The sequence below is a fragment of the Miscanthus floridulus genome, chromosome 4 (genome assembly GCF_019320115.1).
Source record: "Miscanthus floridulus cultivar M001 chromosome 4, ASM1932011v1, whole genome shotgun sequence".
In the NCBI taxonomy this organism is placed as follows: domain Eukaryota; kingdom Viridiplantae; phylum Streptophyta; class Magnoliopsida; order Poales; family Poaceae; genus Miscanthus; species Miscanthus floridulus.
The window spans coordinates 98,772,241-98,795,392 of NC_089583.1; the positions used below are offsets into that span (position 1 = coordinate 98,772,241).

A 23,152-nucleotide genomic window follows, 5' to 3' on the forward strand; every position below is an offset into this window, starting at 1 on the left:
GCTTGTTACTTTGTGTGTTTGTCCTGTTTTTTCTAAAACACTACAACATAAAAACAATGTGATGCCTACTAATTTTAATCTTTCAAATACAGCTAGTTAATATGTCACACCGCACTTGGATGTATAGTGGCTGGTAGCGTGGTAAAGCGCCCCCTAGTGAATGGATTAATCAAACCACTCAATTTTTGGACCATGCATTTTCCAATATGGAGATAGCTACAAATGACACCATCAAGTGTCCTTGTGCCATGTGCTGAAACTATTTCAGCCTCAAAAGGGATACTATAGAGATGCACTTGTGCAAGCATAGTTTTAGGGAAGGCTATGAAACATGGACGGAGCATGGGGAGACTCATATTGGGCATGATAAAGGTGATAGCATAGCAAATGGGGAGGGTTTTGATGAGGTTGATCGAATGGATCAAATGCTGATTGATCTAGCTAGGGACAATCCACCTATAGTAGATGAGCAACCAACACCATTTGCCACAAATTTTTATAGGATGGTTGATAGTGCAAGTGAGTTGGTGCATGAGAAGACCACGCACTCTAGGTTATCTGCTGTGGCTCGCTTGCTTGCCATAAAGTCACGACACAACATGTCAATTGCTGAATATGATGATATAATAGGCATAATACATGAACTTCTTCCTCTAGATTCTAATTTACCTAATGACTTCTATCAATCAAGGAAACCACTACAGGGTCTTGGCATGCCGTATGTGAAAATTGATGTTTGTTATAACAATTGCATGCTCTTCTACAAAGATGACGTAAGTAAAGAGATATGTGATGTTTGTGGTGCCAACCGGTATGAGGAAGGCTGCCGAACAAAGGTTCCATGCAAAGTTCTGCGGTACCTACCCATCACAGAGAGGCTGCAAAGGTTGTATGCGTATGTGGATATAGCCAAGCTAATGAGGGCACCTAGTCCATCAACGTCTGGTAAGATGGTGCACCCTTGTGATGGAGAAGCTTGGCAGCAATTTGATGAAGACTTTCCAGAGTTTGCAAGGGATAGAAGAAATGTGCGGCTTGCTGTAGCAACTGATGGTTTCACACTATTTGGTAGAGATGCTGCCCCATACTCATGCTGGCCGGTCTTTGTGATGCCATTAAATCTACCTCCTAGAACACTCTTAAGGCCAGAGTATATATTTTTTGCCCTTGTTGTTCATGGCCCTAAGCATCCTGGTAAAAACTTGAACATTCTAATGCAGCCCTTAGTTGATGAATTTAAAACACTGTGGGAAGGGGTTGACACAATCGATGCTTTCATAAAACGTAGCTTCAAAATGAAGGCAGCATACCTTTGGTCTGTACATGACTTCATGGCATATGGAGACTTCGCTGGATGGAGCACCCATGGTAGATTGTCATGTCCGTGTGGATATGGCTGCTTAGGTTTCCAACTCCGTAATGGTCATAAGGCTTGTTGGTTTGACTATCATAGGCGCTTCTTGCCTATGGATCATGTGTTTAGGAAACAAGCTAATGCATTTTGTAAGAACACAAGGGTGTTGGAAGAGCCACCTAGGAGGTTGACAAGGGAGGAACTCTAGGCCAACGTGACCAGATTTGCAGGTGACGACACCTTTGGTAAATTGCACAATTGGACACATGTACTTTGCTTTAGGCAGCTTCCATATTTCTCTAAGTTACTTCTTCCATATAATATTGATGTGATGCACAATGAAAAGAATGTGAGTGAAGCCATATGGAACACATGCTTTGACATAGGTAGTAAGACCAAAGATAATGTAAAAGCTAGGCTAGATTTAGCTATGATTTGTAACCAACCTTCATTCCATCTGGTCCAAAAGAACAATGGGAAGTGGGACAAGCCTAGAGCTCCATTCTGCATTAACAAAGATGACAAGCCAATCATTCTCCAATGGTTCAAAGAATTGAAGTTTCCTAATGCATATGCAGCCAACATTAGGCGTGGTGTGGACTTGCAACATAAGAGGATTCTTGGCCTAAAAAGTCATGACTACCACATCTTTATTGAAAGATTGCTTCCTGTTGTGTTCCATGGGTTTCTACCAGATAATGTATGGCGCTCTTTGGCTGAGCTTAGTTACTTCTATTGACAATTGTGTGTCAAAGAACTTAGTAAAGATGTTGCTCGCTATTTAGAACAGAATGTTGCGGTTCTTCTTTGCAAATTAGAGAAGATATTCCCTCCTAGATTCTTCAGTGTTATGCAACATCTGATTATCCATTTGCCTTATGAGGCATGATTGGGAGGGCCAGTTCTAGCCCGTTGGAGTTATCCATATGAGAAGTAAATATGAAAAAAAATCTACATATCAGTTAAGGCCCATTAGTTTTTTATTTGTAATATGTTCTCTTATTTCATAGGTTTATCCAGAAAATTAAGAAGAAAGTAAGAAATAAGGCACGTGTTGAGGCTGCCATTGTTGAGGCATTTCTAGTTGAAGAGGCTACAAATTTTCTTAGTCTATATTTCAAATCCAGTGCACCTTCTATTAGAAACAAGATGCCACGATATGATGATGGTTCATCTATATTTCAAGGTACATGTGACCTTGAAATTTTTAAATGCCTGGGTCGATGCATCAGCCCAAGGGGTATCCGTAGCCTCTCAAATGAGGAGTACAAGGTTGCTTTCTTGTACATACTAACAAACATACCTAAGATGGATGATTTCTTCATGTAAGTTATACAAACTATTTGAGTAGTGTTGTCTCAAATAACCTGAACCTTTGATGTGAGTTGAGTATTGTTTCTACATGTAGACAATTTGATAAAGAGGAGTGGAAGAGCCAATCTGATCCCACTGAATAGCAACTTCGTGATTTAAGGTTAAATGGTTGGAAAAATGCTCGTGGCAAACAGTTTGGGCCAAATTTTTTTGATTGGTTCAAACAGAAAGTAATACTCTTATCCATTTGTCAATATGTTTAAATTGAATAATAAAAAATGCTAAAGAATTTTAACTTAGATTTTTTTTGTTTTAGGGCATGAAATCAGTTAGCATTCATAATGTTCTATGCCAGTTATCTTATGGTTTCTGCACTCAAGTTACCACCTATGGGTGCTATGATGTTAATGGATATAGATTCCGTTCAGAGAAATATGAGAGGGGAAGACCTGGTTTAACAACCATCAATACTGGTGTTTGTGTTACTTCATATGATGAAAACAACAATGCCCTTGAGTATTATGGTGTCATAGAAGATATCATAAAAATTAAATGGGAAGGCAGTTTGAAACTAGAATTGGTTTTATTTTATTATCGCTGGTTTGATCCAACACCTAATGGATTGAGGCGCACGGAAGAGTTAGGCTTAGTAGAGATCAAGCATGCATTAAGGTTGAAAAGTTTTGACCCATTTGTGATGGCTAGTCAAGTTACTCAGGTTTATTATCTATCTTACCCATGTAAGGATAAGGATCTATCTCCATGGTGGGTTGTCTACCAAGTTGCTCCTCATGGATGTGTACCTCTTAATGGTGCAAATGATGAGTCCATGAGTTCTTAACATGTAATACATGATGTCTATCAAGAGGATGGATTGGATGGTACCTTTGTTATTGATTTGGGGAAAGCATTAGATTCTCTGGTATCTTTGGGCTCAGACGAGATTACTAATGTGGTAGACTTGGAGACAATAGAGAAAACCACGGTTGAGGATGAGGAATATGATGAAGAAGCTATTGATGAAGAGGGTAACACTACAGAGGAAGAGCATGAAGCAATAACGGATGAATCAGAGAAAGAGACTTATGATCATGATGATTATTAAATTTTTAGTCTTAAATTTGTAGCGTTGTAATGCTATTGTGTATCACTGGGATAAAATGTACCCTTTATACCTTATTTTGATATTAAATCTAGACTTGGTGTTATGTATTCTGTAGCTATTTTCTGTAATCTGAACTTGGTGGTATTAAATTTGAATTTGGTGTTATGTAGCTGCAGCTTGGTGTTATAGAATACAATATTCTAACTCATTGTTCCTATGCATTTGTGCAGTTCTATTTAGCTGATGTATACTATTGAATACAATATTCTAACTCATCGTTCCTATGCAGATGGCTCATGGAATCCGTCATGCACGTAAAAATCATCTTCCTAGGAGGCATGGATCTGAAATGGGTGCTTCTCAAGAAACAGCCACCCAAACAAGTGCATCTCAAGGAACAGCCACTACTAATGGATCCTCACAAAGGACTAGACCTGCTGCCTCTCCCGAAGTAGAGCCTCCTAAAAATGAGGAAGGAAGCCGGGGACTAGAACCAAATTAAAACCAGTTCCACCATCTGGCCAGGTGGCTCTTTATCCAAGTGGTGACTTGTGAGTAAATTACCAACTAATTCATATTATCAGGTTCCATTTTTAGTTATTTATAAAAGCATCTATTATTTATGTACAGGCAATTTGGTTATGTCAACTACAACTGCAAGCCCCCTTACAGATACACTACTCAACTTAGTGTCATTCTCAAGAGAGAGTACCCAGGTTTGCTTCAAGAAAAGGATGAGGACGGTGTACTGATCAGGGAGTGGCCAACTCTAGACTGGCCTGATTATTTTCTAGGTAGTGTGAATAAAGAAGGCATGACAAATGGGGAACATGTGCTCTATGAATTTTGGGTAAGAGGCATGTATTTTTGTTAGTTAGGTTCATTTTCATGTGTCACAACTATGGACTTCATTCTACTGTTAATACATTGTAGATAAGAACTTGAATTTCTTAACCAGTCTTCACAATTCATATTTCCATTTCATATTGTTAACTGAAATTTCTTGGTACACATGCAGCGGTTGTTCCAAGTTAACGAAGAAGATCAAGCAGAGGCGGATCGTGTTCTTGACAACTATTTGAAGAAAAAGGTGAGGGACATCATGTATCAAGCCTGTGTGGATTGTGTAAAGGTATACTACAGAAAAAGAGGTGAAAGTTTAGATGATACACTAGCCCGCACAATTGAGCTTGAATATGAACAATACAAGGTGGTCAGGCTGGACTGGTTCAATGATGTTGTGTGGCCGGTTCTATGTCACTATTGGTGCTCAGAGGAGTTCGAGACAAAACGGAAGATAGGACAGGAATATCGCTTCAGTTCTGATGATATTGCTCAAAACCATGGAGGGTCTAGACCCTTCACAGAGACACAACAAGTTCTGGTATGTTATCTTTGACTTAATATTTGCATACAATTGTAAACATATCTATTTTGATGCTGCTCATTAACTATTTGTATTTGTAGGCACATAGGTTTGGACAACATAAGGGAACCCCTATTAATGCATTTGCTATAATGAAATCTGGCATGAAAAATGTGGATAGCAGTGGTAATTGTGGTCTGATTAGCAGCAGCAAAGCACAACAACACATGGTATGTAAATCTAAGTCTGGCTATGAAAACATACATTAATCGTTTAGTTTCTACAAAATTTTAGTTCTTGAAATCCAACCATGATAGCCTGAAATGGATACATGACTAGTGATTTCTGTTGAGCTTCTCCTGATCTTGGTTATGAAATGTCACTGAAGCCTTGGGTTCTAGCCGAGGACCAAATCTCTTAAGAAACAGTGCTTATGGTATTACTTGCTGCATTGTTCGCTTGTTCTATGTGTTAGCCATGTGTGTAAAAAGGTATTGTACCTGAGATCTACTAAGTTTGTTTTAGAAATGAAGCTAAACTTTAACCTTGAAGTTACAGTTGTATCCTGTTTGTCTCTTCATGTAACATGAAAGCATGCCACTTTTAAATATTTGGTTGTTCCACAGTCTCACTGTCAGCAATGCTTGAAGTGCTTATTTGTTTGTCATGGTTAAAGGACAATTAAATTTCTTGTTTTTAGATTAAGCTAGTACCCTGGTAGCATCACAATATGATTACTTGGAATTGCTTGTAGGATGACTATATAGTAGGGATTAAGAAGGTTACAGAGGAGCATGAAGAACATGAAGACGATGGGGAGCATGAAGAGCATGAGGATATGGAAGAGGTGGAACAAGGGCAAGGGCCAAAACATGAGCAAGAGTTGAATGCAAAGGTGTTGTACGACGTGTCGAGTGGTTTGTCCACCCATGGGCGCTTTGCTATAGGATATGGCGCTGTTAGGGCAGCTGATGTCAGAGCAGCTGCGAAGGAGAATAATGTGAGTCAATCAAATTTAGTTTCAATGAAATTGTTGGCCCAACAAAATGCAGAACTACGATGAGAAAATGCAAGGCTACATAAAGAGAAGGATAGTGCGATACAGCAAGGCAAAGTTGCTATAGATCTGACAATGGTAAGTATGTGTGTTGATAGTTTTTTTGTACAGGCAAACCATTTTTCAAAATCTAAAATATTTAATGTCTTCACTATAGGCACTTTGTTGACGCTTAGGACTAGGACAGGAAATTCCAAAGGCAGCAGCAGTGCAAGCAATTGTGAGTACAGCTAGCCTAACTTATTATTTTTTCTATAAAATGGCTATAATTTTGATGTGGTATTCAAAATGGCAACATGCAGTCCACCAGTGAGGAAGTGGCCTCATCTTGATTCTTGCGTCTACACTTAAATTGAATTAATTGAGTACTAATGGTAAGGTAGATATTTGCATTGGTTCAGTTCCCATGGACCGGGACTCAGTTGATATCACTAATATCTCTCATTTGGGCCAGCCTTGCACTTCGACAAAGTTTCCCACATTCCTCAACCCCATAAGCTTCTTCAATTAATTTCCATGTCAGCCTAGAAGGTAGGTTTTGTCATTGTGGAAGTAGCTAGGACACCTTTGCTATTCTTCTTGATGTGGCTCAAACCTAAGAATTTGTCCCATTCATCACATTGAGGGTGTGAGTTGCTAGGTTTTTGTTAATGACTTAGCTTGATCAATGTAGCCCTTGAACTTCTTCATATGTCCAGTGTGTGACTCTTCTGAGATTTCCTTTGATTCAAGAAAGCTTGAGCCAATGGTGCAGTGCATACACATATTCATGATACTTCTCATTTTCTGGTCAGTCCATGCATCTGTCATGATTGAGCAACCATTCTTAGCCCATTCCTCTTCATGTGCCTTCATCATCTTCTTTGTCTCCTCAACTTCCTCAAACAATAATTTCTCTCTCAACTGGTGCTGGTTTGCTTTCTTTCCACCAGGGCCAAATCTGCTAGCTGCTTCTTGGCATTCATAGTTTGACTATTCCACAGAACATTCAACTACTTGACATGCGGATATGGCCATGTCAACTGTTAATCATTTAGCCTATGCAGTTACATATCCTAAGCTGTTGGTTACTACCAGGCAGTCCAGCATATCCCAAACTGTAGGTAATTAGTACTAGCAAACAAGTAGAGCAGTGTCAGTTTGGTCACCTACACCTAGAGCTGAAGCTGCTTCAGGTCCTCAATGGCATCATCCAGCATGGAGGCCTTGTCCGTCTGCACTTGCGAAACCATTCGCCAAAAGCAGCAGAAGCAAGAACTCAGCTAGTGGAACCAGAAGGATTAGATGCAGCGGATGACATCCTGCAACTACAAATAATTTAATGAGCAAACTTTAGACAGCTATTTAATAAGCAACTACAAATAATTTGTTGAGCAAACTACAATATACTAGGCAGCCATTTATTTAACAATCCATTTATAACTATTTAGTATTTATCATTGCATTCTATTCTATCAGAAAGGAGCAGCAGATGCAATCTTGATGTGTGAGATACTCCATGTCCAGTTCTAATCAGATGCACTGTTCTGGAATGTGTTTACCTACTGGCTGTTGTTAGCATCTGGAAGATTACTACTACTATCTGTAGCAATCTAACTAATATTTCTCTTCATATATGTATAGGCCACTGGTTCTTCTCATGTTGGCTTAGAAACGACCAATGATGACAATGCCACATATGGCCACGATGAAGACAATCTTAATGCCGCATACAGAGCTGCATTGGAAACACTGAACCGAAACCATGCATGAAGGTGGGAGCCATCACAAACAGATAATGCCATTTTGTGTTTGTAGAAGTTGTTAGTAATTGCCACTTCTAACCTTTAGATAGTAAAGGTGCAACCAACAAGTTGATGCCAGTTTTTGGGAAAGACAATCAACTAGTTGATGCTTTTGTAAAATTATTATTTATGTAGCTGTGGATGCAAGACCTATGGACATCTTAATTATGTAGCTGTGGATGCAAGACCTATGGACATCTTAATTTGTGGCTGTTGATGCCAACTGTGGGCATCTAATCTATATGTATGGCATGTGAATGATGACAAATTAATGCAATATATGTGTGATATAGTTGAAAACCTTATAGAATTAGATGTAATGTTTGTGCCTGTACTGTTATCATGAATATCGTACGAAATTATAAATAAATGAGGTGCTTCTATGGCCTGGTGACTAATTATTTCCTGTCGGTGCGTTATAATTATACTGTCGGGAGAGGATGATAGGAAAAATGTAAGTCTCCTGTCATAGTTAAGTCGACAGAAAACCATAATTTCCTATCGGTACGAGGTTATTTTTCTGACGGTCCAACATCGACAGGAAATTTTATTTCCTGTCGGTACACATATTTTCCCTGTCGTCATTTGTCGACAGGAACAAAATCCTAGACTTGACGGCCCACAAATTCACTATCGACGCCCCACCGACAATAAAAATATCTAACCGACAGTAAAATAACACAACCGACAGGAAAATTCTATTTCTCTGTCGTTTTAGCTCTGTCGAAATTTTCGTGTCCATTTACCGATAGAAAAATTATTTTTGGTTTTTCTTGTCGGTTTTTTGCTTTTTCCTATCGGTGTTTTTACCGACAGTAAATTGTTGGTTTCTCGTTGTATGCCCGTTACCGACCAGCTGCCGGGGGAGCACGCCCGCTGCGAGCTGTGGACCCGGAGCAAAGCAAACGATTGCGTGGCTTGGCTGTGAGCCTGTGATCTACACGGACCACGGACGCGGGACGCCGGCAGGCCGCGCGGCAAGGCAAAGGCGTGGCTTGCCGGACCCGGCTAGCGACCGTACGTGCACCACGCGGCAGCCGGCAGGCGTGGGTTCAAGGTTCAATGGAGTTTCCCAAACGTTGGGGCTTGGGAGACGTGATTCTATATTTGGAAATGCGGGTAATGAACATTTTTTTTTATTTTATATACATTCTCATCATTCTATAATGGTGTGGCACCTTGTTATTAGTGAATATGAAAAATGGAACAAAGATGGTTAAGGTTTCAACGTACGGAATCTTGCGCAAGTCTATTTGCTCCTTCACCGCTCACCGACATTCAAGTAGACACTAACAAAAGATGTATGGGTTTCAGGCTTACATAGTGAACATGATATGATTGAAATACTTCTCTCTCACGTACTACTAAATACTTCCTTCTCACGGAGCTCGTATAGTAGTACGTGAGAAGGAAATGTAGCTAGACCTGATGTTGCGTATATAAAAGAGCCACCGAACAAGCCTTAGAGTTTAGTTATCATACCCTACCAAGCTCACCTACCCCAGGCAAACAACTCTGATCCAGACAAGGGTGGATCTAGCACCGAGGTGAAGTGAGCTATAGCCTCTGCTACCACTATTTGAAGTATGAAGCTCATTCTAACCTTCTCTATCCAAATTAGTACTCATAGAAGCTTAGAAGGAGTGGAGTAGAGATAAAAGATAATGAAAGAAGGCCCTCCAAATCGATCCGTTCTTCTAGATGCGCCACTCACCCAGGCATTTTAAATCCGACGCTTGAGACTTTTATTTGGTCCAGATAGATTTCTCGAGCAACCACCCAAACAAAAGCCCTTATAACTCATTATCCAGACAATTGCCCAATACTTTGATTAAACTTAAAGACATATGTATCCACCTTTTTATTTATTTATTTATACTTACTAAACAACAAGAAAGAAAACCAGGAAAGTCAAAGAAAAGAAATGACACTCAGTAGACGCCTTCTCATGGTCTCATCAGTTTCGTCACATTCTTTTGTTGACTCCCGCCAAACATTTTGCCGCGTCTGCGTGCCTACCATTGCAGGCTGCTCTGCCTGCGCGCCGTCGGTTCAGCACCTCAGCGTGACCTCGTCCCAACTCCCACCTCGACCGGGACCGGGAGGGATCCAAATAGCCAAGCGAACCCACCCATCAGGCATCGGCCAGCCCGCCGTGTGTCATAAGCCTAACGACCCGGGCAGGCCGCCACCTCTGTCCCACTGCGCCACCAGACGCCACCGACGGACCGAGACCGACCCCGACCGTGCGCCTGCACCCTGCAGTGTGACGCAGCGCCCGCGACCCGCGCGCCCGCCGCCGACCTGGGCATATGCCCGCCTCCTAATTGCATCTGCGGCGGCGGAATCGTATTTCCGTGACTGGACTGGATCGCCCAGAGCGAAGGGCTGCTTCCGGATCACCGCAATGCCTGTTGTAACGGTACTTTCCCGCGGATTCCACGCGCCCAACAAGCAAACGGACGTGCTCTGGTGTGCCGCTGCGGCGCTGCCCGCTGCCGCCTCCCCACTCGGAAGGCCATCCTCGTCAGGGCACGTCGGTACGTGCGCCAGTCTGGGCCATGCCACTGTCCTCCGTTCGCACGACCAGCCCAACTCACCAGACAACCTGGGCCTCGCACTGTCCGTCTCGGAAACGTAACGGGCTCTCTCGGCCCTGGGAAAGCCCAACGAGAACTCGGGCCTAATCCGCTCGCGCACCGCTCTTCGTCTTCGCGAACGAATCACGGGGTGCCACTGCCTCCCTGCCGATCCAGCCCCGGCAAATCCCCAACCGGCGCACGGCAACACCAGCGAGCGGGACAGGGAGGAACTGGAAGGGCAAGAGCAGAGCGCGAATTCCTCCGACAAATCCAAGGTTTCGAGCACAGAAACAGGCGAGTCTCGATGGCGGAGGGGTCCAAGCCGGACGTGCCGCTGTTCCAGCTCCTCAGCGACCTTCTCCAGCAGGTACGCAGCTGTGCCTCCGCGGTCCCGATCTGCCAATCGACTCACATCTTCCATGGCCGCCGATTTGGGGAGAATTGCCGCGCGGCCGCACTAATTTCGCCGAGTCGGAGCGTTGCTGCCTTTCGTCGTTCCACACTTTTTCTTCCTGGATCTCGATTATTAGAGGATCAAACTACTGGTAGTATCATCAATAAATTTTGCATTCAAATTAGTCTCGTATATTGGAGTCACGCGTATGTGTATCTCGTATCGTCATCTCAGGCCCTTGTAAATAAACCTAATTAGTTGTGGCGGTCGGTACTGCGTCTAATGCATAGCTCAAGGGGCATGCAACATGCTAGCATTAATCTGTTAATGGCATGGTCAACTGGTTACTGCTGGATTTCCTGCGTGTAATTCCTTTCGGTTCCTAACTCCTTGTAGTTCCTAAACAATCATATTTTCCTATCAGCCTTTCAAATGTGCGCATGTTGCTTGTGCCGTGACAAGACTGACCCTGTTCGTTTCGCTGAAAAGTCAGGCTGAAAAGTATCGTTCGCTGATTTGTTGTGAGAGAAAAATAATGTACCATGACTGATAAGTTCAAATGAACATGCCAGTCTGTGTCGTAACTCGTGACAAGACAAAATAGGGATAATCAGAATCATACCTGTGCTGTTTCCCTTGCTTCTGCCAACGGCAAGGTAGAGCCAGCTTAGTTCATCTTGTCAGTTTATGTCTGAAGCCAGTCTGGATGAAAACAACTAGGGACATCTGCTATTTAGGGGGTGTTTGGTTCAGCTAGGAGCTCATAAATCTAGTCTCATTTAGTCACTTTTTACCCAAACACTATGACTAAATGGGACTAAAAGGGCTTTAGTCCTCTCTAGCAACTCTGGAGTGACTAAATGAGACTAAACCATTTAGGAGGGACTAAATTTAGCAGCTGCAATCCAAACAGGGCCTTAGTTTTGCCAGTTCACTCAACAAGGAGCATAACTCTGATCCTATTTTTAAAAAGGAAAAAAAATGCAAACATTGTTGGAGCCAGCGGAAACACTTTGCCACTTACTGTCCATTCACACCTTAGAGAGAACTATTTTGTATTGGAAGCTGGTCTTAGGAAAGTCCCACCCATATTGGCACCATACACAAGGCAGAGAATTGAACTCTTGGCTATCTAAAATGCCTGTTGAAACTTGTGAGAAATGCTGAACTGGACCCATTACATATTAGCATCATCTTTATTCTATGATAATGGGTGGTTTTTTGTTTGTTCTGTACTGTACTTGCATTCATTTGCATAATACATAAAGAGCAATACTCTGGTATTGTGGTTGCCATGTTGTGCTATTTTGCTACCACTGACATTTCAGATTTGTTTTTCATTCATTGTCTTTCAAACTGAATCCTGGTGTGTTCAGTTGGAAACTATTCTTTTCTGTTTCATATTTCTGACTTATGGTAGCAGAAGACAGAAAAACTTTTATCTGTTGGCTGATTAATGAACAATGGGCATTTGATTTTTTTTAAAATGTAGGTGGAGTCAATGAGCAATCAGGAAGAGGTAGAGTTGCGTGCTAAGATCGAAGCATTAGGATTAGAAGTCACCAAGGTACCAGAGCAGGCACCTAAGCATCTCAGTGAGGTAAATGCAGATGCTCTTATCATGTTTAATTGTTGTCTTCACCATGCACCATTATGAATTTTCTCATCAGCTCCCATTTGGCCTTCTTTAGCTAGAAATAGCTGCAGAGCTGGACAAGCTATCATCGAGGCTTGATAACGTCGACAAGATGATATCATCTGCCATGGCCTCAGATCCAGAGGTGAAGTCTCTTCTGAGCAGCACATCTGACATCTGGATGCCGGTCATAACAGCGTCTGCCGATGAGAGACGGGGGTTTGCAGGGACGAGCAGCGAAGGCAGCCAGGAAGAGCAGGAGAATTCCAAGCAATAGCTGGCACATGGGCTGTAATAGTTTCATTTTGTGGGTATGTACCAACCTTATATATGTTCATTTGAATTAGTGTTTTCATATAATGTTTGTGATGGTTAATCTATATTGTGACGTAATAAATAAACAATAAAAACACATGTCCTTCATGTGCGATAATTCAAGTCAATAATGAGTGATGATTAATCTAATTAATATGAATAGAGATTTTTTATGAAAAAAATATCTTCCAACAGCTTCTTTATTTGGTTATCAAAATATAGTCATCTTCTATCCTAGGTTTCTCGCTAGCCAGAGATAGAAAACGAGAATAGAAAAACTATTGGAAAGTGGAATGGTACAAAAAAATACGATGTTTATGTAAATGACTCTCTAAATGATAATTGATAATTTATAAAGTGAGATTTAGAAAAATTCTTCGGAGATGCTCTTAAGTTGGCCTCAAAATAACACGTTTTCAGTTGCCACTTCTTCAGTTCTTTTTTGAGCCACTGCGTTTTTTGTTCTGTTCCGAAGCTGCCAACGTATTGAGCATAGCACTTACACTTCCTGGATAAAAAAGGCAAGAGTGTAGTAGGGATCTATGACGTTGACTGTAGTAGTAGCAGCAGCACGCCCATTTCCATTTTTCAAATTGGATGACTTTATCAGTGGATTGTGTGGATGGCACGATTATCGCGATTGTCAGGTCCTGCTGACGAGTTTCTCACAAGTAGATTAGAGATCACGTTTGTTAATCCAGCGTGCCACGTGGACTGCCACATATCATCCACACATTATCTTGTAAAACCTGTGTGTGCCCGATGTGTCATTCACAGCACAAGGAAAGGAATCGAACTAGTCATCACCATCCAGCATATATATCGGGATCAATTTGGCGCCAAACCAACGGCCACATGAACACCACAAGTTTGCCCGCCTCTTCTCCTCCATCCGCTCCTTCCAAATCCTTCCAAAACTGTCACCAACCATGGCGCCGTCAACGTCCTCCCTCTCATCCCGCCATACACTTCACCGTCTCCTCCACTCCCTCACTTATCCACAAGACAAACTCTACTTGCTTCTTGGCTTGACGAACTTAGCAAGCTACCAGCTACCGGTGAGGTCGAACGCTGGTGCATCGCCATGGCCGACGACGGCAAGTCTAATGACCAAATCCTCAGTGAGCTCGACGCACTCAGCCACACGCTCTACCAGGCGCACAACAATCGCCGCACCGCCTCGCTCGCGCTCCCTCGCTCGGCCGGAGACAGCAATGCAGGCGGCGCTGACGCTGTCCGCGCCACGGCGCGCCCGCTCCCCCGCCGCCTATCCATGTCGCCGTTCCGGTCGAGGCCTAAGCTCGACAAGAACTTGAACGCCGATGACGACGACGACGACTACGACGACGACGCGGGCGTAGCGCTGCCGTCCAAGAGCCAGAGCTTCGCCGCGGTGACAACATTGCCGACCGTGGCCGGGGAGAAGAAGGGCATTCGGGGATGGAAGCCGATCCGCGCGTTGTCGCGCATCGGCATGCAGCGGATGGGCTGCCTCTTCTCCGTGGAGGTGGTGGCCGCGGAGGGCCTGCCCACGTCCATGAATGGGCTGCGCCTCGCGGTGGCCGTGCGCAAGAAGGAGACGCGCGACGGCGCCGTGCAGACCATGCCGTCGCGCGTGCACCAGGGTGCGGCCGACTTCGAGGAGACGCTCTTCGTCCGGTGCAACCTCTACTGCAGCGGGGGCGGCGCCACGGGTAAGCCGCTCAAGTTCGAGCCCCGGCTGTTCCTCGTATCTGCGGTGGCCGTGGAGGCGCCGGAGCTCGACTTGGGCCGGAATGCTGTGGACTTGAGCCTTCTCGTTAAGGAGTCCGCGGAAAGGAGCCAGCAAGGGGAGCGCGTCAGGCAGTGGGACATGGCGTTCCCACTCGCCGGTAAGGCCAAGGGCGGCGAGCTCGTCGTCAAGCTGGCGTTCCAGATCATGGATGACGGAGGTGTCGGGCTGTACAGCCAACCGGCCGTTGCAGGCAAAACTGTCTCCTCTTCGTCCTCCTCCTCGTTTGCTCGGAAGCATAGCAAGTCGTCGTTCAGCATCACGAGCCCCAAGGTTGTGCGCTCGGAGCCGGCGCTGATACCGCCCAAGGGCGCGCCATCGCCGGACTTGCTGGGCATTGACGATTTCAAGCTCGATGAGCCGAGCCCGGTGGTGGCCGAGGTCAAACAGGAGCAGCAGAAAGAGCCGGAGCCCGTGCCCGAGGACGCGAAAGCCGATGACTCGGAGTTCCCGGAGTTCGAGTTCGACATCGTCGACAAGGGCGTAGAGGTGCAAGAAGAGAAGGAGGATGAACCGAAAGAAGAGGTTGACGACGAGAAAGAAACCGGGAAGGAGGAGGAGGAGGAGGATGCTTCAGCGGCTGCCGGTGACGAGGTGGTCAAGGAGGTAGTGCTCGACAGCGCGCACACGTGGCGCCTCAACGAACTCGAGGCGATCACCAACCAGATCAAGGCCCTCGAGAATATGATGCTCGGAGATGTGCTGGAGGCTGGCGCCAAGTCGCCGCCGGAGCGGCAGGAGGACGAGGCACTCGCGGTACTCGACGCCGACGAGGAGGAAGTGACTAGAGAGTTCTTGATGCTGATGGAACAAGGAGAGGACAAAGACGCGAACGCCAAGTCGTCGGCTCCTCAGGTGTCCTCCCTCAAGTCCGGCTCGAAGCCCGGCTCTGGCGTCGACGCCACGTGCTACATCTCCGACCTCGGCAAGGGGCTCGGCCCCGTCGTGCAGACCCGGGACGGCGGCTACCTGGCGGCCACGAACCCATTCGACATCCCGGTGGAGCGGAAGGAGCTCCCCAAGCTCGCCATGCAACTGTCCAAGCCGTTCCTTCTCCGCGACCAGAAGCTTCCCGGCGGTGGCGCCGAGGTGTTCCAACGCCTGTGCGCGGGCGGGTCTGAGGCACTGTGCGCGAAGCTGGGCGCGCTCATCTCCATGGACGATGTCGTCGGCAAGACAGCCGAACATATCGCGTTCGAGGGCATGGCCTCCGCGATCATCAGCGCACGGAGCAAGGATCTCGTCGCGAGCTCCAGCGCGACCGAGTCCGTCTCGTTGCTCCGGACAATGTCCGTGGCGATGAACTACGGGCGCCAGGAAAGGATCGCCACCGGCATCTGGAACGCCCAGGAGGCGCCTGTGACCGTCGACGAGATCCTGGCGTTCTCGCTGCAGAAGATAGAGACGATGGCCATCGAAGCGCTCAAGGTCCAGGCCGGCATGACCGACGAGCAGGCGCCGTTTGAGGTATCGCCAGAGACGGCGCAGGCCGGGCACCTTCTGGACACCGCCGTGCCACCGGAGGAGTGGGTCACCGCCTGCGCCGGTGTGGACGCCGTCACTTTGCTCGTGGTGGTCCAGCTGAGGGACCCCCTGCGCCGGTACGAGGCCGTGGGCGCACCGTCAGTCGTGATCATCCTGGCCGTGCGGGCCGGCGGCAGCAGCGACGACGAGCCGAGGTTCAAGGTGGCAAACCTGCACCTCGGAGGCCTGCGGCTGAAGTCGCCCGACCGGCGCAACATGTGGGACGGCGAGAAGCAGCGGCTCACGGCGATGCACTGGCTCGTCGCCTACGGGCTAGGCAAGGCCGGCAGGAAGAACCGAGACGCGGTGGCGGGGAAGGCCGGGAATGAAGTGCTGTGGAGCATGTCGTCGAGGGTTATGGCTGACATGTGGCTCAGGCCGATGCGCAACCCTGACGTGAAGATCCACCACAAGTAGCTCCAGAAATCTTGTTCCTACAGCTCGTGATTGTAAATTATTTCATTCCTGCACCGGGACTGATAAGGACTGTCTAGTGGCTAAGGCATGAGGTACATATATCCTTGCATTTTGTTTCCATTTTGCTTGATAAAGCTGTAAGAATTCTTGCAATAAACCATGAATACTATTGTTGCAATAAATGAGAGAGGGTTTGGCCCAAAAAAAATGCAAAGGTCCCAGTGCAATCATGGACTAATTAAACTTAATAGATCCGTCTCGCAAATTAACCTCAATATGTGTAATTAGTTTTGTAATTAGCCTATGTTTAATACTCTTAATTGGTATTCAAAGATTCGACGTGACAGGGCTAAACTTTTGCCCAAAGGAAAGTTTATGCAATGAGACAGCTGGCATTGCCGCTGAATCTGAACATACTCGATCCAGTCAACTTTATATGACGTTCCAGGGCTTGTTTGCAGTTCGGCTTGGAGGTAGTTACAAGGTAAAGATGAATACCTTAAGGAAATATCAACCATGTGACAGGAAAATAAAAATTAAGAGCACTAGCATAACACAGAATTCCACTTCAAATTTCGGTCCTTCAAAGGGATTATTTACAGTCAAGGTTACGTGTATACATCAGAAGTGCATTCTTCTCATACATCAAATCCTACAAAATAAAGAGTATAAGGGATGCACTTACTAAAGCACCACCTGGCCACAATGCTGTACCTGGAGGGGTGCTGAATCTCAAGGTTGTTTAAGACGTGGAAAAACATACAACACGAGGAAATCTTTCGTACGCAGAAATCTTACACATGATGTATTCGGGTCAGTTGGCTCTCCCCTGAAACTACCAATCATACTCTTCCCCTAGCAAGTCAGAACCATAGACAAATACTCGTCCGTATGATGCCAAAAAGTGCATCGAGAAGCCTATCTCAAACTGGTCAGATTATATGTCTTCCAGTTCCCGCGGAAGCCCTCCACTCGGTGGCCTGAAATGAGCAGATTTACAGTCTTAATAAAGTTATTACAGAAATGTATCAGGAATCTAAGCAAATGCAGCATGCCAACAAGCAACAATAACAGAAATGGATATTGCCATATTCAGATAGATATCAAGGAAGAGCACATGTTTTCTGTCTAATTTGTAGTTGTGCACTATTGGTGTACCTGAATGTACGGTGCTCATGTAGAGAAACCAAACACCAGCTAACAGTTAGTAATTATATGATGTTCATGCTCTTCATTTCAACACCTTTCCATGTTTTTATTAATTTAATGCAATTATATGGTACTCATGTTCTTAATTTCAACAATTTTTCATCTTTTACCAATTCAATAGAACTTGTTCTTTATTTCAACACATTTTCAATTTATTCCTTAATAGATACCTGCACTGGCATACACCATTTCTTTTCTTGACGGGACAAGCAGGTCATTTTATAATCATATAGTGTGACATCAAGCTTGATCCATGAAATAGTGCGGCATTGTAAAACTAAAATCCGCTTGTATGATTTTCAAACCATACTTATTTATTTTATAAAACAGGAATACACTTGAACTAACATGGAAACAGTAGACTTACAATCCAGTTAATATCTTGATAGTATCGTAGAAGAACCATTGCATGGTTATGACCGGTCCAACAAGGGTGATCCGAATGGGCAGGCTTCTTGTGAACAGATTGCGAAATCCAATACTTTTCACAGCCTGAAAGCATAAGATGAGATCATTAGAAAAATGATACAGTGGAGTTTGACAACAATGATTTCTTAGGCTGGAAATTTATATTTATATACTTACATGTATGATATTTTCAGCTTTTTTGTTGTACAGGGATGAGACAATATTATCTGCAGGATTTGAAACAACAGTACCAACGGCACCAGAGATATAACCAGCCAGACAAGTAGCACCAAGCTGCTGGATTGTTGAGCAGTCCTCCTTTTTCTTTTGAATAACTTTCTGATATAGGAAGTCCACGGTATGCTCAAAAGACGAAAACATAAGCATAGAAACTACAAGAAGAAGAAAACACGGCAAATAAAAGATATCATTCCCTAAAAATAAAAAGATAAAAGACATCCAAAAGATAAGAATGCTATCTCGAAAGTGTAAGATGCATTAATGAACTGACACAGTAGAGAAACGGGGGAAATATTCAAACATTGCACAGAGGGGACTTTTCAAGATGTTAGAAGCAGGGACAGATCGCTGATGCTGATTCTAAGACTTTCTACTTCACTGAGCAGAAATACCATGATCTTCAAAAGACAGAACTTTGACAGTAGAGATACTGATGCAGAAGTGATTGGCTCTCAGACTTAATGACCAGGGTAAGAAATGTAATTCAGTCTGAAAAAATCAGTGAAGGCAAAGAAGCTCATATTCATTCTTACACACATATATGGAACAACTTTGGAAAGAAAAAAAATGCTAAGATTCAATACTAATCAGATCTAATGCAACATCAAGTCGTATAACTATCATATACATTACTTTATATGATCAAGCAGCATTTTGTGAAATGGAATAACTACAGAATAGTGGGAAGTTCAATTACATGGAAGGTTCCGTCCCCAAAGAGGTAGAAGCCCCCTGTAAAAGCTGCAATAGAACAAGACATGTACTTTCTCAGGACGGTAGATGAAGGCTTGTATCTTCAAGCACACGCAGAATGCATCAAATTGGGATAAACAATCTATATTATCTTTTACATGATAGCTTACCCAGACAGGCCTTCAGTTGCATACACCCTTGGAAAGGCATCAACCAAACCTTTTGCAAACATGGGCTGAGTCTGAACACGGACTTTCACCGATTCAAACGGACACAGGCCAACATCAGCTATGATTTGAGCAGAGGCACTGCTAAGGAAGTATATGGTGCTCTTGTTACTGTCTACTAGCATGTCAGAGTACCTCTTCTTGAAATACTCATAGAGGCCAAACCTGCAGCCACCCTGAACACCATAGCCAAAAAATTTCCCTCCCCAGCCTCTCCAAAGTGACGAAGGTCCCTCTTCTTTCACAAGAACATTTAGTCCTGAAAATATACTGTTATACTTCATTGGATTCACCTGGAAAACAAAGGAAGGAAAAGTAATTACAAACCGCTTTTTCTTCTTCTTCCAAATCAGTTCTTATATGTAGAGAATCGGAAGGCTTGCAACTGTTATTGGTTTCCTTATTTGAAATATACAATTATCCTTCAATTCCATCTTCTGTTCATTTGAAAGCCAAGCATATTACTTCTATTTCAACATCTTTAACAAAGTTCTTGTACTGAAATGATTCTCGACAAAAACATTTCAGCGGTATAAGTTTCAGTGCACTGTTAACATATCACGCTCACTGCTAAAACAGAAATGCTAAAAAACCCCAAATTAGCATAGCATTAGGAAACTACAACCGCCGTACAAACCCATGAGATAACGGCCTCAGATCAACCTCCCCGGGCCAAGGCGCCGCACGGCAGGCGTGTGCGGATCGGAATCGATCAGCGTGCTCGCTTCGGCTCCGGCCTTGTTGGAGACTGGACTGGAATTGGACCACGTAGCGTGGGGCTCCGGCCACCCCCGGTCCCCCCTTGTCTCTCTTCGTTTTCCTGGCGTTCAACGGCTGACTTGCAAGAGAAGGCTTTTATGTGTGTATCGTTAAAAAAGTTTGCAATTACGCACTAGTCATTAAAAAAAGTTAAGCTTCCACGAGTGTCATCGTTCTGAACTTCTTTGCTCTTCAAGCCATCCCGTCTGTGTTCTGTTTGTTTTTTACCATTTGACAGCTCTTACATATAGGCCCGGTCAGCGTAAACGTCCAAAATATATTTCTTTTGTCCTATCCTCTTGCTTCTTTCTCTCTCTACGTTTGACAGCTCTTACATATAGGCCCGGTCAGTGTAAATGTCCAAAAATACATTTCTTTTGTCCTATCATCTTCCTTCTTTCTCTCTCTAGTGGGGCCAAACTGTCTGTGATCGGGCTCCACCTTCCTCCTCGCCGCGCGCCAGCCTCGCGTCGCGCCGATGCCGGGGTGGAGCTCGCTCGCCCGTGCTCGCGCTTGCGGCGGCCGAGCGGAGCTCCTCCGCACGCGCGCCCATGGCGCCCAGGCAGAGCTTGCCTGTGCTCGCGCCCTCGGGCGGCCAGGGCGGAGATGCCCTCCACGCGCACCCGTGGCGGCTGGGGCGAAGCTCCCCCTAGAGCGCGCTCGCGGCGGCCGGTCTTGGCGAGCAGGTCGGCTCGGCGCGGGAGGACTCGAGGTCACGCGATGGCGGGATGTAGTGCTACACGTACGGCAGGCACGTCTCCTCCCCGAGCCCAGACCACTCCAGCAGCCACGTCATGAACCGGACACTGTGCTCGTCGAAGCCCGGCCACACGCGGGAGTGCTCAAGAACATGCAATGCCCATGGTACTCACAAGCACACATACAGCAAAATAGTGATGCTAGAATCATAAGCAGATATGCAACAGGAACTTAGGGGATGGGGAGTTAATCAGTTAAGATCTCACCGTGCAGGACTGCAGCGAGGCTCCCCATGGGCATGAAGTCGTAAACAAGTAGCTTTTCATCTTTGCTCTAGTTGTAAGCACGGAGTGGCACAATGAACTCGTGCTGAAGCTCACCTATCTCGTGCCACGGCGGCCGCTGACCCAAAGAAGACCAGCTTCTTACTGGACGTCGACTGGCCGATAGGCGCGTTGGGGTGGCCTATTGGGGTCAACGGCGCTACAACAGCGCCGCTGGTCATCTCCGGAGCTTTCCTGCCGCCAGCAGCAACAGCAGGCGCGGGAGCAGGCGGCGGCATCTCCAGAGACCGCGTCCTAGTGCCCCCCGACCTGCGACAGAGGCAGACGAGGAGGAAGAGGAGAAGTGCGGCGCCCAAGGCAGAGCCTACAGCAATTCCGGCAATGGCGCCACCGGAGAGCTTCTTGCTCTTATGGCCACTTTCTCCCCCGCTTCCACTGTTGGTGCCGCCGCTACTGCCGCCGCCGCCGCCGCCACCACTGCCACTGGGAACAGGCGTCGGCGACGACGTCTGTCCCGCTGGAGCAGGGGAAGAGGAAACCTCGCCAGGGCAAGGCCCCAAGGGTCCGCCGCATAAGCCCGTCCCCAGGAACGCGGAGCGCAGCTGCGACCGAAATGAGGCCGGGATGGATCCGTTCAGCTAGTTGAACGAAACATTGAACTGCTGCAACGGCGGTAGCTTCACATCCGAAATATCGTCAGAAAAGCCATTATTCTCAAGGAGCAGGACCCTGAGGTGCGTGAGGTTGCCGAGCTTCACCGGGATGGGCCCCGACAGGTCGTTCCCGCCTAGCGCCTGATGAGCCCCGGGAGCACGAGAATCGCCTGCGGGAACCCGCTCGACAACCTGTTCCCGTTGAGGAAGACGTTCCGAAGCGCGTCGGCGGAGGCGAGGTCGGCCGGGAGCGCGCCGGAGAGCCGTTGAGGCGGAGTCTGAGCGTGTGGAGCGCCGTCAAGATCCGTAGCGTCCCCGCGGGGACCGCCCCCGAGAGCGTCGCCCCGGGGAGCCGCAGCACCGCCACGCGGCCGTTCTCGCAGGAGACCCCCGTCCACGGGCATGCGCCCACGGCGTCCGAGGCGTTCCACGCTAGGCGCCGCCCCACGGCGTCACGGAACGCCAGGAGCGCCCGCGCGTCGCTCGCGAGGTCGTCGGCCCCCGTCCGCGCCGCCAGCGCCGCGACGAGAAGGAGCACGGGGAGCGCGGAATGGAGGCGCAAGAGAAAGAAAGAGAGAAAGAGAAAGTTTGGTCGGTTGACAAACGGACCTCACTGTAGGGTCATTTCACCTGTCTGTTTGACATCGTTAAATAGAAAAATAGATGGAATGGCTTGGAGAACAAAGAAGTTTAAAACAATGGCACTCGTGGGGGCTTAATTTTTTTAATGACTTATGCGTAATTTCAAACTTTTTTAATGGCACACAAGTAAAAGCCTCTAAAGCGTAGCTTGGTGGCCCACATGTCAGCGAGCGCAGCACAACACGTAAGGGCAAAGTTCCCTGGGCCGTCCAGCGGGGACAGCTGTAGCTGGGTCGGGGTGGGCTGCACGCCTGCACTGCTGAAAGAATAGGCCGGCTTTGTAGATGCCACAGGCCCATAGCTTTCTCCTCTCGAGAGGCGGCAAAAGGAGAAAGATGCCAAGCCCACATGTTCCTTCCACCACTTGACAAAGTACAAGTACCAGGTTCTTTGCTTTCAACCTTTCATGTTTCGGAAAGAAAAAGGTTCTTTGTTTTATCAGACCATTCTGTTCAATTAAAAAAACAAAGTTCATGTTTGGATGTAACGATTTTTCTCAGATCCTGTAGAAAAAAAATGTTTCTTCCAAATGGGATCTAACATTCTAACCAGAGGTAGAAAAGAGAAATCAAGAATGATAAAAAAGCACTTCAATGACTGAAGCAAATAAGCGATCGTAACAAGGCATGATTGGCATTAGCACACTTGGACGCAACAAGTTCCCAGCAGCCCAGCTAGCAACAGCATAGTCTACAAGTTACTGCTCCCCATGTCCCTAA

At 46.0% G+C, this 23,152-nt stretch overlaps 4 protein-coding genes across 8 annotated transcripts; 2 read left to right on the plus strand and 2 right to left on the minus strand.

Moving 5' to 3' along the window:
* The first annotated feature begins 10,682 nt into the window (after positions 1-10,682).
* LOC136550113 (uncharacterized) lies at positions 10,683-12,944 on the plus strand. The gene is made up of 3 exons (XM_066541593.1): positions 10,683-10,929; positions 12,449-12,556; positions 12,648-12,944. Exons 1-3 carry the CDS (start codon positions 10,867-10,869, stop codon positions 12,867-12,869), a joined length of 393 nt encoding a protein of 130 aa, XP_066397690.1. The 5' UTR covers positions 10,683-10,866; the 3' UTR covers positions 12,870-12,944.
* A 526-nt stretch (positions 12,945-13,470) lies between these two features.
* Positions 13,471-16,827, plus strand: LOC136550112 (protein PLASTID MOVEMENT IMPAIRED 1-like). Its single transcript, XM_066541591.1, has one exon. It carries the CDS (start codon positions 13,992-13,994, stop codon positions 16,617-16,619), a length of 2,628 nt encoding a protein of 875 aa, XP_066397688.1. The 5' UTR covers positions 13,471-13,991; the 3' UTR covers positions 16,620-16,827.
* Positions 16,828-17,176: 349 nt separating this feature from the next.
* LOC136552283 (mitochondrial phosphate carrier protein 1, mitochondrial-like) lies at positions 17,177-22,387 on the minus strand. 5 transcript variants are annotated; one of them, XM_066543807.1, is made up of 7 exons: positions 21,897-22,387; positions 21,121-21,815; positions 19,340-19,689; positions 19,174-19,217; positions 18,414-18,628; positions 18,196-18,320; positions 17,177-17,599 (listed from the first exon to the last, which is right to left on the minus strand). In XM_066543807.1, exons 2-7 carry the CDS (start codon positions 21,178-21,180, stop codon positions 17,557-17,559), a joined length of 837 nt encoding a protein of 278 aa, XP_066399904.1. In that variant the 5' UTR covers positions 21,181-21,815; positions 21,897-22,387; the 3' UTR covers positions 17,177-17,556. The 5 variants fall into 5 exon arrangements, with proteins under 5 accessions (XP_066399904.1, XP_066399906.1, XP_066399905.1 ...); XM_066543809.1 differs by having other exon boundaries at positions 19,340-19,477; positions 19,562-19,689; positions 21,121-22,387; XM_066543808.1 differs by having other exon boundaries at positions 19,340-19,655; positions 21,121-22,387.
* On the minus strand, positions 21,231-22,195 carry LOC136548898 (probable inactive receptor kinase At1g48480). Its single transcript, XM_066540258.1, has 2 exons — positions 21,962-22,195; positions 21,231-21,776 (listed from the first exon to the last, which is right to left on the minus strand). The coding sequence occupies exons 1-2, from the start codon at positions 22,193-22,195 to the stop codon at positions 21,231-21,233; spliced, it is 780 nt and encodes a 259-aa protein (XP_066396355.1).
* Positions 22,388-23,152: the final 765 nt, after the last annotated feature.

What these genes read in the sequence shown, in the direction of transcription:
- LOC136548898 (XM_066540258.1), bottom strand. Translation starts at nt 22,195, where the DNA reads ATGCCCGTGGACGGGGGTCTCCTGCGAGAACGGCCGCGTGGCGGTGCT. An exon ending in TGTCGAGCGGGTTCCCGCAG is followed by an intron (nt 21,777 to 21,961) that starts GCGATTCTCGTG and finishes TCGTTCAACTAG; the next exon opens with CTGAACGGATCCATCCCGGC.
- LOC136552283 (XM_066543807.1), bottom strand. Translation starts at nt 21,180, where the DNA reads ATGAAAAGCTACTTGTTTACGACTTCATGCCCATGGGGAGCCTCGCTG. An exon ending in GCAACTGAAGGCCTGTCTGG is followed by an intron (nt 19,218 to 19,339) that starts GTAAGCTATCAT and finishes GTTCTATTGCAG; the next exon opens with CTTTTACAGGGGGCTTCTAC. An exon ending in ATCAAGATATTAACTGGATT is followed by an intron (nt 17,600 to 18,195) that starts GTAAGTCTACTG and finishes TGCTCATTTCAG; the next exon opens with GCCACCGAGTGGAGGGCTTC.
- LOC136550112 (XM_066541591.1), top strand. Translation starts at nt 13,992, where the DNA reads ATGGCCGACGACGGCAAGTCTAATGACCAAATCCTCAGTGAGCTCGAC.
- LOC136550113 (XM_066541593.1), top strand. Translation starts at nt 10,867, where the DNA reads ATGGCGGAGGGGTCCAAGCCGGACGTGCCGCTGTTCCAGCTCCTCAGC. An exon ending in TCAGCGACCTTCTCCAGCAG is followed by an intron (nt 10,930 to 12,448) that starts GTACGCAGCTGT and finishes TTTAAAATGTAG; the next exon opens with GTGGAGTCAATGAGCAATCA. An exon ending in CACCTAAGCATCTCAGTGAG is followed by an intron (nt 12,557 to 12,647) that starts GTAAATGCAGAT and finishes GGCCTTCTTTAG; the next exon opens with CTAGAAATAGCTGCAGAGCT.